General features: G+C 38.4%; 1 protein-coding gene across 10 annotated transcripts in view; it reads right to left on the bottom strand.

Moving 5' to 3' along the window:
• Positions 1-14,571, bottom strand: part of ENAH (ENAH actin regulator) — a 144,170-nt gene extending 129,599 nt beyond the window's left edge. Inside the window, exon 1 of one of the 10 annotated variants that reach the window (XM_079106656.1) lies at positions 14,159-14,571. In XM_079106656.1, coding sequence (XP_078962782.1) covers positions 14,159-14,163 — 5 coding nt within the window. In that variant the 5' untranslated portion in view covers positions 14,164-14,571. The remainder of the gene's footprint in view (positions 1-14,158) is intronic. The other 9 variants (XM_079106660.1, XM_079106659.1, XM_079106661.1 and 6 more) reach the window with 9 other exon arrangements.
• Positions 14,572-17,350: the final 2,779 nt, after the last annotated feature.

The raw sequence follows: 17,350 nt of genomic DNA, 5'->3' as shown, positions 1-17,350 counted from the left end.
AGTTCATCTAAATAAAGGGAGAGATGAATGAGATCAAAGTTGTGATATGTACCCCAAAGAAAAAAGGGGAACTAAAAAGTTGGAAGTCAGTACCTCAGAAAATAACCTTATTTAGAAACAGGGTTAGTAAAGATGGAATAGGGTGACAGACCCTTAATCCAATATGGCTGGTGTTCTTATAAGAGGAAAATGTCAAATTTATACAGAGGCACAAGGGACAGGTTGTCTGTCATGTGACCACAGGAGCAGAAAATTGAAGTGCTGTAAGTCAAGAAATCCAAGGCTATCACCAAACCCCAGAAGCAAAAAAATAAAAGAAAGGAATTCTGAATCAAGACTATCACATAGGAACCCTGCCTGAATTTCCAGCCTACTAGAATGTCCTACCCTTTTTTTTTTTTTTGGGGGGGGGGGGTGGAGTACTGGGGATTAAGTCCTTTACCATTGTCACACCCCATCCCTTTTCATGTTGAGTAAGGGTCTCACTTAGGTGCCCAGGCTGACCATGAACTTGCAATCCTCCTGCCTCAGTCTTCTAAGTAGGTAGGATTATAGGTGTGTACCACTATATCCAGCTTTTGTTACAAACTTCAAACTCAAGATTCAACATCAACTTTTGCAGACTACTGGTCTGTCTTATAAGTTTCAGAGTTACCATAACCACAAATTTGTGAGCCAATTCCAAATCCATAAATTCTCTAAACTTAGTATGGTAATTCTCAAAAGAAGACAATCCCATTTTGCAGAAAAGAAAATGAGGTTGGGACAGTCAAGGTTTCACAGACAGTAAATAGCAGAATAGCTTTGGGGGCCAATGCTGAGTCTACTAAACTTGACTACTTGTCCCCGAAATGAAAAACCTTGAACGAAAAACAATTCCATAATCAGAAGAATATAAAATAAAAATATAGTATTAGGAGAGCTCTCCCTTGAAATAAAATAACACTTCACTGGAATTATATAAAGTTAACACTGACATGAGATTTACTGCACAGCTGCATGACTAGAGTCATTAACATTTATATTTCAAAGTATCAGTAAATTTCAAATTATCACCACAAAAAAATGAGTGATATATTAGTTTGATTTAATCATTTCACTATACATCACACTGTACTCCAAAAATATAATACAACTATGACTTGCCAATTAAAAATATTAGATGTGTGGTGCATACCTGTAATCCCAGCTATTCAGAAGGCTGAGGCAGAAGGATCACAAGTTCTAGGTCAGCCTAGAGCTGTCTCAAAATAAAAAATTAAAATGGCTAGGGAAGCTCAGTGGTAGAGTGACCCTGCATTCAATACCCAGCACCAAAGAAAAAGAAAATTATAAACACACATGTACACATATGTATACATATGTCACACACACACAAACACACATGAGGAATTGAGGGTACAGCTCAGTGGTAGAATGCATGCTTAGCATGTACAAGGCCCTAGGTTCAATCCCCAGCACTTTAAAAAATTTTACTATTTAAAATAAAAAAATAGCAGAGGCAATCTGCTGTAACTAAGAGACACAAATACGAGACGAAATTTTAAATATTATGTGAGAAAGAAATTATTTAGAAGGGAATCAACTAAAAATATGTGAAATGGTCCCTACCCTCCTGGCCTATGTACTGCTCTACTGCTCTTGAAAACTAATGGATGCTTCTTCCCCAGCTGAACTAACCATAAGGGAATAAGTTATGTCCAAGCACACCTTTACTTATTTAAAAGTGATTTTTCAGGGTCTGTTATTGGGTCATTTTACTAGCTTTGGAATCACAAAAAGGAAAATCACACAGAACTTAGGTACTGATAAGCAGGAGCCTGGTCTTAATTCTAAGAGCAACAGAAGACAGGCTGCAGCGTATCAAACCTGAATTTCAGAATGACTTTTCTGACTACTGCACAAATTAACAGATTAAATGGGGGCAACAATTTAAAGAAAACAACAATTTAAAGAAAATCCAGAAAAAAATATGTGAAAATGTATTACAGGACAAAAGAGACATAAGGCTCTTAATACAAATGTTCTCTGTAAGACTCCCAGAAGTTGCCAGGGAAACAAATGTCATTCTAAAACAAAAGAAAAATGCAGTCATTTGTGAAGTCATTAAAAATAATGAAAACTTTCCAATCAATGGCAAAGCTAACAAAAATGAAATTTTGAGAAGGATACTCACTGGGAACAGACATGAGAGAACTTAATGAGGTGATAAGTATGTTCTATATCCAAACTGGTTGATAGTTATACAAGGACATACATATATTCACCAAGCTAGATGTTCACTAATAATTTATGCCTTTAGTTTTATATAAATTATACCTTCTAGGGTTTAAAAGGGAACAAAAAAGAGAGTCTTACTTCCCCCAAGAATTATTGGGTATGAATGTGTGAAGCCTGAAAATCCTAAAGCCTTCCTGCTTCTAAGGTAAAGATGGAACAAGACACCAAAGATGACAAACAGACATGGGTGCTCAAAAACAGTGAGCTGTTGAGTGGTCTATGTGGAACCTCAGTTACCTCTAGACTTCCAATTATATGAAATAAATTTTCTTAATGTTTAAGCACTTGAAGTATAGTACTTGCAGCTGAAGATATTTTAGCTGATATAATCAGTTAATAATTGGAGAAGACTAACAAAGATGAGATTACTAGGTCATCAAAAATATCATCTGAAAAAAGTAATGCTCCTAGAAAACCTAATGAAGCCCAAGTACTCTGGCAAAAATCAATTTTTTTTTTTCTTACTGGGAATGGAACCCAGTACCTCATGCAAGCTAGGTAACAAACACTCTACCCCTGAGCTACATCCCCAGGACTTTGAGACAGGGTCTCACTAAATTACCCAAGCAAACCTAGAATTTTTAATCCTCTAGCCTCAGCCCTCTGAATAGCTAGGATTACAGGCATGTGCCACCATGCCCAGATTAAAAATTACTTTATCATAGTGGAAAGTTTACCAGAACATGAAAAAATACATAGCTTCCTACTACTTTGCAATTTTGTCAGGAGAAAAAATGCAAAAAAAAAAAAAAAAAAAGTTAAGCAATCAACACTTGATTCATTTTTCTTCCATTCTAAGAATTTAACACATAGTTGCAACCATAACATGAAAATTTTCACAAATTTGTCTCATTTTGCAAGATTAAATCCCTAATAAAGGCTTCCCTCCCCACCCCACAACACACTATTACCTCTGAAATGTTCTACTTTAATTCATTCTACATGGCCTTGTTCTTGTACCAATTATTTTGAGAAAATAAAGACCACTTATATATGAAATTACAAGGAAAAATACACTTATACATCAACATCTACGTTCAGTTCATAAAGCTAACCATTACAGAGAGACCCAAGAGCTTACAGTTAAAAATCGCTGGCATTAGACTGCCTGAGATGGGATCCCAATTTCACTGTTTACTAGTTGGGTGGCACTGAGCAAGTCCCTAAACTCTCTGCCTCAGTTTCCTCATCTAGAAAATTGGTATAACAACAGTTTGTACTTTATAAGCTGCTGACGGAGTAATAAGCAAGCTGAGGCATAAGCTGAGGCAGGAAGTACTCAATAACTCTTAGCTATCGTATTTTAAAAACTCTTATGAAAATGGGAATAAAACACCAACACTGCAATTAATTACCAAAAGAAAAATTTAAACACAAGCTTTATGCTTTAAATACAAAGCAATATTGGAAGATGTATTTATGATAAAAACAGTATGTAGCATACAATTTTAAATACAAAGTATGCATTTAATTTCTAAACATGTAAGAACTTTTGTAAAGGTACTACATCAAACCTAATAAACTAGATGGACTTTACTAAAGATAAAATTTAAAAATCTAAATGCAAAACAAAAAAAGGAAAACCCAGTACTATAAAAAGACCAAGTCTCTCCCCTACCCATGTTAGTACATTAATTTAATACAATACTAATAAAAATCCCAAAGGGTGGGGGGATACCATTTTCTTTTTTTATTTGATTTTTATTGACTTTAATTGACATAATTCAAAAACTAATCTAAAAACATTAAACAGAATAGCAAATCAAACTTTGAAAAATTAGAAAATAAAGGGTAATTTCCCTTTTTTTTTTTTTTTGTAGTTGTACATAGACATCACACCCTTATTTTATTTGTTTATATTGTTATGTGGTGCTAAGGATCAAACCCAGTGCCTCACAGGTGCTAGGCAAGCACTCTGCCACTGAGCTACAGCCCCAGCCTCCTCACTTTCATTAATTATAAAGTTTGAGTAATTCTACAATGAAAGGGCTGGAGGTATAGCTCAGCGGTAGAGCACTTGCCTAACACATCTGAGGTCCTGAGTTCCATCCCCACCACCTCCAACAATAATAACAAATAAACAGTAGTACAGAATTAGATAATTAATGAGTCCAGAAATAGACCTAAGTATTTATGGGAATTCAGTATGTAATAAGGTATATCAAATCAAAGGAAAAGGATAGATTATTCAACAAAATATATTTAATACATATAAACATTTATATTTAGATACTAACCATTCATTTTACACCGAAAATAATTTTGGTGGCTTAAATTTAAACAAATGAAACCACAGTGTCAAAGAAGGAAACATAGGGGGAAAAAAAAAGAAGGAAACATGGGAAAATATATACATAATTTTAGATTACAGAAAGCATGACATCAAAGGCAGAAACTATGGAACAATGTATCTAGCAGGAAATTTTAAAACTTTTGTACCAAAACAAAATTAAAACTAAAGTGACAAATTCAGTATATACATGTTGTAGACTTTACATCATGCCCTCCAATTAATCACACCTCTTGATATGTCCTTGTTTAGTCTCCTCCAGGATTGACTCTGGGCTTGACCATGTTACCTGTACTGACAAGGGGACATAAGCAAACAGGATATAAGGGAAAGTTTGATAAGAACTTGCATAAATTCTGGGGATAAGTCTCCCCAGAAGGCTGCTACTGCTAAGGGAAAGATGGAAGAAGGGAAGAGGCAGACCGACACATCTGATGAACCCAGCCAAGCAAATGAAATCACGATTTGAGTCCAGGTTAGACCAAAAGTACTATATAGGGACTGGGGTTGTGGCTCAGTGGTACAGCACTTGCCTAGCATGTGTGAGGCACTGGGTTCGAGTCTCAGCACCACATATAAATAAATGAATAAAATACGGGTCTATCAACATCTAAAAAAAAATTTTTTTTTAAAATACTGTCCAGTCAACCGATACATATTTTTAAGTAGCAGTATATAACTGATATACTGTATATGCACCATAAAAGGCTAACATCCTTGGGCTGGGATTGTGGTTCAGTGGCAGAGTACTCACTGAGCACATGTGAAGCCCTGGGTTTGATCCTCAGCATCACATAGAAATAAGTAAAATAAAGGTGTTGTGCTCACCTACAACTAAAAAAAAAAAAAAAAAGGCTAACATCCTTAAGATGTTATAGATCATTATAAAGAAAACTAAACATCCTATTGGGAAAACAGCACATGAACAAATATTCACAGAAAAACAGATGCCCAATAAACACAGCACAAGAAATATTTAACCCTACTAGCAAAAAAATACAAATTAAAATAAGACCTTTTCATATCAAACTAGCAAAGATTAAAAAGGCTGATAATGTCCTGAGTTAGAGAGAATGAGAAAATTGAAACTCTTACCTACTTTGCTAATTCAGTAATAAATATCAAAAAAACAATGTAATTCCTTTCAGTCTAGTAATTTCACTTCATTCACTATTCCTTCAAAGATTTACTGCACATTTACAGAGGCCTGTGCTAGGGAATAGGATACAGTCAGATCAGGCAAGACCTTAATAATACTGACTTTGTTGTTAAATTTGGGGTTTATTCTAGAAATAAGATGCCACTGAAGGCTTTAGGAGGAGAATAAAAATAGCTGGTTTCCACTTTAAGATCATTCTGATTGATGCATGAAGAACGAGGGACAAGAATGGAAATGAAGAAACACTAACTGTTCAGGTAAGAGCTAAGAGTGTCATAGAGTTTAAACAGTGTGAGTGAGATGGACAGACACAAATGGAAGTGGATCTGGCAGGACAACAATCAGATACGGACAAGAGAAAGGAAAGGAAAAAATACATATTACTACTACTTGATTTTATTTCTAAAACTTTATCCTGAAATATAATCAGATACGAACACAAAGACATTTATCCAAAGATGTTCAATACAGTGGTTTTTATAATGACAAAAATAGTGAGAACAAGTCTAAAAGTTCAACTTTTAAGCAATTAAGTAAAGTCATCCATCCAAAGCAATGAAATACTATGAAGTCACTTAAAATTATATAGATCTATATTTAGTGACAAGGATTGTATAAAGAAGCACAATACAATATGATACAATTCCATTTTTAAATAGTACAATATCACTTTATTCATCCACACAAACACATTTACAACTTCAAATACATTACAAAATATCTACAAAGCTACATATCAAAATGTTAAAATTCTTTATCACTTTGGATTTGAGTTTTTAGCATCTCTATACTTCCCATGTCTTTTTAAATCTGTGCAAAATCTATATTACTTTAAAATGGAAATAAAAATTTTAAATGGACAATAGTAATGGTTCACTTTCTAAAAATAGTAAATACAAATTTTAAGGAGACTACAAAGAAAGTTTTAAATGAACACTTAAAATTCACAAATCCTAAATTAAAAGTCAAGCAATTACAATTTTGCTTGCCATACAACTCTAACATGAAATGACAACTGAAAAGGAGAAGGAAAAAGGAAATCTCGGAACTGCAGAACAAAGTAGACTCAAATAATTATATTTAAGGTTGTGGTTGTGGCTCAATAGTAGAGCGCTTGCCTAGCATGTGTGAGGGACTCAGCTCAGTCCTCAGCACCACATAAAAATAAACATAAATAAGGTACTGTTGTCTACCTACAACCTAAAAAATAATTGATATTTAATAATTATGAAACCTTCACAAAAAGATGCATTCACTGAACTGTAAAACAATGTGGACTTCCTTGATTTTCAACCTAAAGAACCATTCACTTTATTTTACTTATGTTCTAGCATTCTTAATAAAGTTTCTTCTCTACCAAATTGACAACACAGATACCAAAAAGGACAATACATAGAAGACTTCTAAAGCACAGTGAAGAGTAGTCATTTTGAATTTGTATCATCAAATGTTACCAAAATTGTATAGTCTAAAAGGCCCTCACCACTGAAAAGCTACCCAGTTCATTAAAAAATATCATCATGCCTACCTCGTTCCCAAAAAGACAAAATTTTTCACAGGTATATGATACTACTATAAACAAACTACAGAAAATCACCATCTCAAACCATTTTCTGAAGACTCTGATGGATTTGCTTCACCACATTTTACTGATGGTCCTAGTCACCCTTTATTTATAGGAGAAATGGCTCACAATTAGTAGGAAGATAAGGTTCTAAAATATTTCAGGCCTCTCACAGGCACCACTATTAAGGTTTCCACTTCAGCACTCTAGTGGTTTTATCTCTAATGTCTCTTCTTTAGAATCATGAATGTCAATATTAATCCAAAGTAATAAAAATGAGAGGAACAAATATAAAGAGTAAATAAGATTTTATTCTGATATTATCTAGTCTAATGAATAAGTAAAAATAATAATCCAAGGACTAAAGGACAGGGGAGTTTGATATACATTTCACATATCCTAAAATTTACTTTTTTGGGAGGCAGGGGGATACTGGGGATTGAACTGAGGGGCACTCTAAGATTAAGCTACATACCCAATCCTTTTTATTTTCTATTTTGAGACAGTCTTGCTAAATTGCCTTGAACTTGTGATCCTTCCTGTTTTGGTCTCCCAAACAACTAGGATTACATCTGTGCACACCAGTCCAGCTAAAATTCATAATTTTGAAGTTAAAACCCAGTGGCTTTTAATATACACACAAGGTTGTACAACCACCACCATTAATTCCAGAACATTTTCACCACTCTAAAAAGATACATCATCCATATATTCTTACAACGGTAGTCACTTTCCATTCCTTCCTCACTCCTAGCAACTACTGATCTACTTTCTCTCCACAGGTCTGCCTATTCTGGACATCTCATATAAATGGAATGATATACTATGTGGCCTTTTAGATCTAGCATTCTTCTCTTAACATAATCTTTCCACCCATGTGGCATGTATCAGTATTTTATTTCTTTTGATAGCCAAATATTATTTCATTGTATGGCTATACCACCATATTTTGATTATCTATTCATCAACAAGTCATTTGGGTTGTTTCCATTTCTGGGCTATTATGAATAATGATGCTATGAACATGTGTGTACAAGCATTTAGGTGGACCTATGTTTTCACTTCTCTGGTGTTATTAGTGGAATTGCTGGGTCATAAGATAATCCAACGTTTAAAATTTTAAGAAACTGCCAAGCTGTCTTCTAAAGCAGATGCATCATTTTACATGGTTTTTCACATTCTTAACATAAATTTAAGAGATACTAGACTTCCACAAAAGTAAGGGGTTTACCCTTACCAAGTCCATTTTGTATGCCAAGTGTTATGCCAGGGTTTTATTTAATTTTCCCAACTCTATAGAGCAGAAAGTATCTCCACTTTACAGGAGAAACTCAAATCTCAAAGTTTGTAACCTACTTAAAAAAAATCAGCTAGTTAGTAAATGTCAAAAACTAGAATTTGAACCCAGAGTTCACTTCAAAGCCTATATTTTTTACATACACAATGTAATCTCTATCCCAGGATACATATACACTACTTCACACCAGAAGGATCCTTTAGGAAAAACTGAATGCTAATTAAATTTATTATAATCATTATAAAACAGAGGATTCCCAATATACATATTTCTAGAAAATATAGGAAGCCACTTGCATATATTACTCCCTACTCTCCAATTTTCTTCTTTAATGGATTATTTCTACATACAAAGCTACATAAAACAGTAACAAGCAGGGCATCATGGCTCATGCCTATAATTCCAGTTACTCAGGAGATTGAGACAGGATCACAACTTCAAGGTCAGGCTGGGCAATTCAGCAAGACTGTATCTCAAAATAAAAATTAAGGAGCTGGGTACTTTAGCACTTACTTATGATGCCAGCGACTGGGGAGGCCGATGCAGGAAGATCCCAAATCTGAGGCCAGCCTGGAAAATCTAATAAGACCCTACCTCTAAACAAAAAAAAAATAAAAAGGATGAGGATGTAGCCCAGTGGTACAGTGTGTCTGGGTTTAATCCCCAGTGCCAAAAATAATAAAAGTAGAATAAAAATTAAATTAAAAAGAAGGGCTGGATGTAGCTCACCAGAGGGAGCACCCCTGGATTCAATCCCCAGTACCACATACACACACACAAAATGCAGACCCTGTCCTTGAGGACAATGTAAAAGGTGAAACAGATCCAGATAAACATAAAACAGCATACTAAATATAATAGCAAAAAAATACAGCACATACAAAAACACACAGGAATGGAGAGGGGTTAGACAAGCCAGGGACTACTTCCCAGAAGGCATCACAAGGAAGCCTTTTCCTGTTTCTCTCATCCAGAAAAGTTCATAAGCCCTTATTTGGTGCAGTATCTACTAAGGCAAAGTTTCAGCTCAGATTCTCTCAACTTTTATTTCCACTCAGTTCCACAGTTCCATCCATTGATTTCAAAAAGGGGAGATAGGGGAAAAAAAAAAAAGGAGGAGGAGGAAAGACAACTTTAAGCTGGTACAGGAAGGGTTTAAGTATCCTTTTACTCCCCCACAACTGTATAAAAGTTGACATCACATTTTTTCAAATCTTTCTTACACTCATGATAAAGACTGGGTGTTTTACAAGTTACACAATCACACCTCTTTTAAGCTGTGTGTAGGATAAATTATCAAAACCATCAAACCATTAAAGAGTTTTTTCTATACCAACTAATTGGTGCCTGCCTAGTTATTTTACTTAATATAACTGGGCTAAAAAGATGTCCAAAAAGTTGAAAACCAAGTCCAGTAAAAACTTCTCTACTTATCCACAACTCCTATTCAAGACTTACCACTTGTTAAATACTATAATACAATATTGACATTCAAAAAATTGAAGATTTGGCTTCCACTCCTAAAATCAATCTTGGTGGGAGAGTCACACACTCAACTGCTACAAGTATAAATGAAGACCCACCGGGAGTGAGGTGATTACTATTTGCATCCTTTCATGGTTATCTCACTTAACACAATAATTTTATGAAATAAAGGATTTACTTTTTTTTTAAACCAATTTGGTTGAACAACAAGTTGATATATCTAACCTGATCTTTCTGACCTAGAGTGTACTACACTCTAAAATGTATTATCAATCATTACCATAAATGAAGGTAATAAAAATCACAATTCATTTTTCAAAGACTCTACATATAAACACAGGAAAGAAATTTTAAAAATGGTTTCCTCACCTCTAAATTAAGGTTGGACTAGATCACAGATGACTAAGTATTAAGTGGCATCCCAGGAACCACTCTCCAGTGCCTTCTCTGGAACCCATTTCTCAATCAAGCACAATTACTAATGAATGAACCATCAAGCACATAAGTGCATCATTATTTTTATCAAATTGGTAGCCACTACCAACTGGAATAAGTAGGCAGAATGTAATCTATTTAACATTTTTGAATTTAAAAAGGTCGAGGTAAAGCGAACTGCCCAAAAAAGTTTTACTCAACTAGTGTAAAACAGAGGTAGTCCTCAAAGCAATAGAAGTGACCTAACTATAATGCTTATAAGCATACAAAGTACCTCCTATTATTTGATCCTCATATCCAGTAAAATATTATCTCTATTTTTACTTTAAATATATCAGTGAAATAAGGCGCTTTAGTCAAGGTCACTCAGCTAGTTAAGTGGCTTGATCAACTCCTTTGCACCACCATTACACCTTTTTATGTGAGAAACTCAGAATAGCTGGTGAAAGTCGGTAGTATTTAATATGACACAAGAATATCAATCCAAAATCTTCTGCCCTCTTCTAAGTCACTAGACTACAGGCAACTACTTTAGATCAAACAAGCTTCTCTTTTTGTTAAAATAGTAATAACAATGATAATAATTAAATTTGGAATAATTAATCAACTTAAATGCAATCATTTAAAAGGCTTACACTGCATTTTATACACACACATACATTCATTCACATACACATACTCAATCACAAAACACCTTAAACTTTTAAAGGATTACATAAATGAAAAACAGAATAGAACCAAAAGCTAGGATGAAACACTAAAAGTACCAAGATTTTTGGTCTCAATCCTTCCACTGTCCTGCATAATATACCTTTTCATTTTTTAATGCTCATCTTGAAGCAAAATATTAATAAGTAAATCTATATACAGCATGTGTAGAATTGCCTTCTATTTCAGGAACATAAAGTATTATTCAATTCCTTTTTGTATAAGGAATTACATTATATCACAGTGAACACTATTCCTAAAATTAAAGTCATCTGAGAGTTCTTATCACATTTACACCACATGTTCATCATTTCCTCTTTTCAGAATTCTGACCAACTTAATTGGAAATTTCTGCTCAGGCATTCCTATTTCTGGATGGCCTCTGAGGTATCATCATGTAACTTAAAAAAAACTATTTTAAAAGATAATATTTATGTCCAACAGTACTTGAAAGCAACATAAAGACTAAACAAATATTAATGAAAAGCCTTTTCTTTTTGGGGGATTGAACCAAAGGGCTGGCACATACTAGGCAAATGCTCTACAACTAAGCTACATCCCTAGCCCCTGTCTTTTTCATATTTTATTTTTGAGGCAGGGTCTCATTAAGCTGCCCAAGCTAGCCTTGGGATGATTACAGTTAGTGACTCACATCTGAAAAGTTCTTTCTTAACCACAAAATATTCCAAAGATTTTTGTTACCAGCACAACAACCTTTCCCCTCATATCAGACTGTTCTTTTTGCACACATCTGAGTTACTTTTGCACACATCTAAAAGTGCACACAAAGGAGTTTTACAAACTACCTACCAAATAATCCAATGCTTTCCAAAGTGTAAAGCTGATCCTCTTTTCTACTCTTCAATTATTCAAAATTAGCCTACAAAGAATTACTGTAGGCTGCCTAAAGAAACCTTTCAGACCTGAGTACCATATTCTATATTTATGCTACTGGAAATAAAACAAGAGGAGCTTAAAAAATAGAAGTTACATTTTATCAGAAAAGCAACTTTTCAGTGAAGACATAATTTACCTGACACAGACAACTACTCTACAGTGACTGACTTTTAAGATACCCCAAACATCTTTTTGTTGTTGTTGTTGTTGTTTTGGCTTTCTGGTTCATCATCTTTGGATTAGATAACTTTGTATTTTAAAATAGCACACTTTTCTTTGTTTGGCATTTCTCAATGTTAAGACAAATACAGCCAAAGTTGAAAAGACTATTAATTTCTGGTCTGTAAGCCCCAATAGCAATAAATCTTCAAAGCAGAAATCATCAATATATAGTATTACATGACTTAAATATTATGCACACTGCATTATAGTTCCTGAGTATTCAAGGACAACAGTACCTTGATTCATGAAAAAATCACAAACATAAAACTGAAGTTTTTGAAGCCATATTTTAATAGCTTAATTATGGTTTGTGGTTTGTATACCATTGACTACTTTTTAAACTGACCCAATACGTTTGAAGCTAACTTGCATGAAATCACCAAAAGAGGTCAGTCACCTAGGATTAAACAAAAATTTTAAAGCCATCATATACAAAGGCCTGTAACTTGGAATCAGAGGAAAAAAAACTCAAATTCATAGTAAGTTTAAGTGAAAACATAACAGCTATATCACCAGAAATAAATATTTAAAAAAATGGAATGTGTTCAACTCTGATAGAAAAAAAATGAAAGCTAAAGTTTAAAATGGAAACTACTTAAACTGAGAAAGAATTTCAATGACAGCACTTTTTTTGCTAAAGCAACGGAATTTGTATATTATATCATTCAAATCTCATCGTATTACATTATAAAGGTCTTGGCAATGGTTGGCCATTAATCTTTAACACAAAGGAGATTCAAATCCAAATGAACTGTAAGACTATCTCTTCCAGGAGAGAGAAATGGAGTAATTTACTTTATCCACGATTGTTTAACTAAAAGGAAGGCCTTTAAGGATGATAACGCAGAATGGATCAGCCTTCAGTCTACCAAGTCCCATTTCTCACGAAGTCTTGCACCAATCCGAAAAGAGGTGGTAATGGACACCAAACAGGTTTAGGAAAGGCTGAGAAAAATCTCCAATGAATGACACACCACATCATGGGTTATTCTACACAATTGGAGAAATAAAAAAGGAAAATATCACATCATATGTTTCACCGTATCGATCAAAAAAATAACATACGACGGTACATTCAATTCGTTCCTTTGGGGCTGAAAAATAATTCAGCTTCTGTTTAATTGATTAGAGAAGAGGGGGGAAAGCAGTTGCTGCAATGCAACACAGCCTACATAAGGGGAGAAAAGGGTTTTCCAAACAAAACCCTCCCCCGCCCCGGCTTACACACCCGAAACAACTTACTTATCCCAGCCTTTTACTGCGCTCCGCCAGTGTAAACCTAATAAATTCTTTCCCTTCCCCCACCTTCGTGAAATTTCACCTCTCCTTAGCTCCTTCACCTACCCCTACCAGAGGCGCTTCACTACCCGCAGAGATTTCAGACCCTTCAAACTTTTCTTTTTTAATTAAACAAGAGACTCTTGTATTAAAAGTGCACGAAATTTTTACATATATACGAAATAATACCTGTTTCCCAGCAACATGCACGCTTCGATTCTCGAACCCCTCCCCATCTCCCGGGTTTTGCTTGCAAAGGCTGGGGGGGAGGGAGCCAGGCGCAAATTAAATTTAATAAGGGAAATCCTAGGTGAAAAAACAACATTTGAGGAAAAAAACGGGAGACCCCCAAATCAGAGAGATCGGGGACGTTTACGAGAAAGAGAAATTAGAAGGGACAAAAGGGAGAGGGGGGAGGAAAGAGACCCGAGACCCGCGGAGACGCGCCGGGCCGGGAGAGGGAAGGCGGGGTCCGTGGAAAGCGGGGGTCGCGGCTCCCGCGGCACAATGGCCTGCCCGGCCCCCGCCCCGCGCGCCCCTCACCTCATGGTGCCGGCGGCGCGAAGGCTTCCCCAGCAGCCGGGGGACGCCAAGCCGAAGGGTCTCTCCTCCAGGGGCGGGGAAGCAGTTCGGAGACGGGAGACAAGTGTCCGGCTCCTGCTTCGGCGGCCAGGGGGCTACACCATCTCCTCGCACAAAGCCGAGGCGCCGGCCCGGAGTGTGAGAGAAGAGGGCGAGAGAAAGACTGGGGAGGGGGCGGAGAGGCCGAGGCGCGGAGCGGGTTCCCCGGCGGCCTCCCACCGCCTCCTCCGGTTTCTCCTCCTCCTCCCGGAGCCTCCTCGACCGCCCTCTGAGAGGTGCCCGCCGGGGCCGCGCGCCCGGCCGCCGCTCCACAGGCCCGCGCTCGCCGCGCCCGCCGCTACAGCCGCCGCCGCCGCCGCCGAGGCCGTGTGCAACCCGCAGCTGCTGCAGTCGCGGGAGGAGAGTCGGGATCGCCGCGAGGAGCCCGGGAGGAGGCGGGGCGCGCGGCGGAGGAACACGCAGGCGCCGCCCTCCTCCCCTCCCTCCCCCGGGGGCGAGGGGGCGGTGCGGGGGGAGGGGAGGCGGGGGGCCTGGCGCACCCCCGCGCTGCCGGCCGGGCCCCCGCCGGACTGCGGAGAGCGAGGAGGGGCGGGCGCGGGCTCGGCGACGGCGGCGGCGGCGACTGAGGAAAGGCTCTTTGTTGCCTCCCCGCCCCGCCCCCTGCACCCCCTGCTATTCGCGCTGCTCCCCCAGCCAGCTATCGACGGGGGTTCCTAGCCCGGGGTTGTCCTTGGTCGTCAGCCCCCTCCCCGTCGCCTCCGCTCCCCGAAGGCTGGGGGAGCTCCCGGGCCTCCCCGGCGGCCGGGATGAGCCGACTGAGGCGCCGAGACCTCCCGGGGCGCCGGACCCGCGGGCACCGGCTTGAAGAGCCGGGATGCGTGACTGGGCGCCGGGCCCGGCCGCGGGGCTCCGGGGCTGCTCGCGGTCGAGGGCCCCCATGCAGGGCTTGTCCTCAGCTCGCCCTGTTGCTTGCTGAGGACCAGGACAAGCGAGTGGGTGGGCATCCCGGTCAGACCCACTGTCCGCCCCCGCCGCTCTGCTACTCCCAGAGAGTCCTCCGGGATTTGGGGGCGTGAGGGGAGCCATATAAACGTAAAATACGGTCATCATTGTTCGCTCCGCTCCTTTTCTTCTTGAGGAATCCCAGCGTGCTGTACCAGTTTAACGAGCTGATATGCACACTATGTATAGGGATGACTTCATCCCCCAAATGAACGCAGTCAACTCGCGGGAAAACGCAGTCGCGGGGAGACTCGCGGAATCGTGTGCAGCCGCAAGAGTAGAAGAGAAACGCAGCGGGTAGAACCTCTATCGTCACCAGCGAAGAGGGAATCCCGGACGGGGGGCGGGGAGCGATGGGAACTAATGATAATTTTAATTTTCTGTCATTCACCTAGTCTGGAAATCATGTCCCTGAAAAGGTAGGTATAAAATACTAGCAAGGAGAACTTTTCAAGTCAAGTGGCCTTAGGGTTGGGGGTCTAGGAAGCCGGAATTTATAGTTGTGGGGTTTTTTCAGTATCCAAAAACAACTCCAATAATCTAGTGAAAGTTTAAACGGCAAATTACAGCCCTTTCGTAGTTCAAGAAGAGATGTATATTCTATTTAAAAGATGACTAGAATGGAAAAAATTTGCTGCTACAGGGTTTCTACTTACTGAAGGCTTCAATCCAAAATGGAGGACCTACCATGATTCCAGAAATCCATTCAAAAAGTTTTAGTGTTTTAAGAGCCGAGTACAATTCAAATGATAGTCACGAAGGTTTGGATAATGTACACTTCCAAATGAAAGGTCAACAAGTTATAGTCATCCTTGGTCAATGCCTGACTTGTCTGTAAAAGGACGGTGTAACCCAGTTTTAACTATAAAAAGCTTCCTGGTTTCAGAGCTCAATACACAGTTATTTTCTTTTTTGGAACTTGAAGCCTCAGACCAACCGCCCTGCAGAAGCAGTGACCTGGAGCCATGGCACAGGACCAGGGTGGCCTCAGGTAATAAAAAGCACGGTGCCTCTGCCTTAAACATGGTGTACTTGAAGAACACTAATTTCCACCCACATATCTAATTACAGCTTACCATCACAGACCGTTTTATTCAAGGATCTCCAGGCATTGGAGAGAAAACAGCCTTACCACCGGTCAACTATCCTTGTTGCCATCTTACCAGTGGAGACAAAATGAAGAGTTCAAGCAACTGAACGAGTTAGTACAATAGGCATGATTAAAAAATCATAGCTACTATGAGGTGCACTGCCAATATATATTACTGTAGTTTCCAGTGCTTGCACCTCAAGTATTCTCCAATTAAGGAGCATTTGCTTGGAGACTCTTCTTGGAAAAAGTGAAGACATATTGAACCATCTTGGGAGAATATTAAGAAGACATTGAACCACAAGGTCACACCAATTGCCTTTATACATTCATAGCAATACAGTAAATTCAACAGAGCTTGCGTTTCAGGGAAAACTCTTACAAAGGGCCAAAAGGGGTGGAGAGATTGCTGTAATGACTCAAGCTATCTCCTGCCAGATACAAGAAACAAGGATAAAAATTCCTTACAGATGACTCCATAACCTACTTCTCATTTGTGAAAGTTAATCCATCCTGAGCTAAATAAGTTATATATCACATCATCTTTATTCTAACAGCAAATGTTCCAATGGTATGGGCACCAAATTAAGCAATCCAAGTGGAAAATGCTGTTCTTATTTTCTATGTTTATTAAAAATGTACCAGCCAAGAATTTTGGCTGCCTACAACCATTTCCATCCTTTTGAATGGCAGCCTGCCAGCTTACAAGTTGGTCATACCATTGCCTTTGGATTTAGATATTGCAATGGGTGGCCTGACCTCCAAAGGTCATTCTGTGGAAGGGCAATTTGTTGGCTGTGACAAAATGTTATGACTTCTTGTTCATATTTGGTTGAACATTCAAAGAGGGCAAAAGGGAAGCTTGAGTTAGGAAATCACAGGCTAATTCTGGTCACAAAGGAAACTTTGTGGAATGTGTTACTATATAGAACAAAAGAATTTTAAAGATGGAAGGAATCTTAAGTTCAACCCACTCATTTTTAGAAAGAGGAATGTGAAACCCAGAGAGGTTAAGTAACTTGCTCAGAGTCTTGTGGTCCCTTTGTGATAAAACTGGAACT

This window comes from Sciurus vulgaris (assembly GCF_902686455.1).
Source record: "Sciurus vulgaris genome assembly, chromosome: 12".
Taxonomy (NCBI): Eukaryota; Metazoa; Chordata; class Mammalia; order Rodentia; family Sciuridae; genus Sciurus; species Sciurus vulgaris.
The sequence above is the reverse complement of the archived record's forward strand: the minus strand, read 5'-3'. Positions and strand labels throughout refer to the sequence as shown.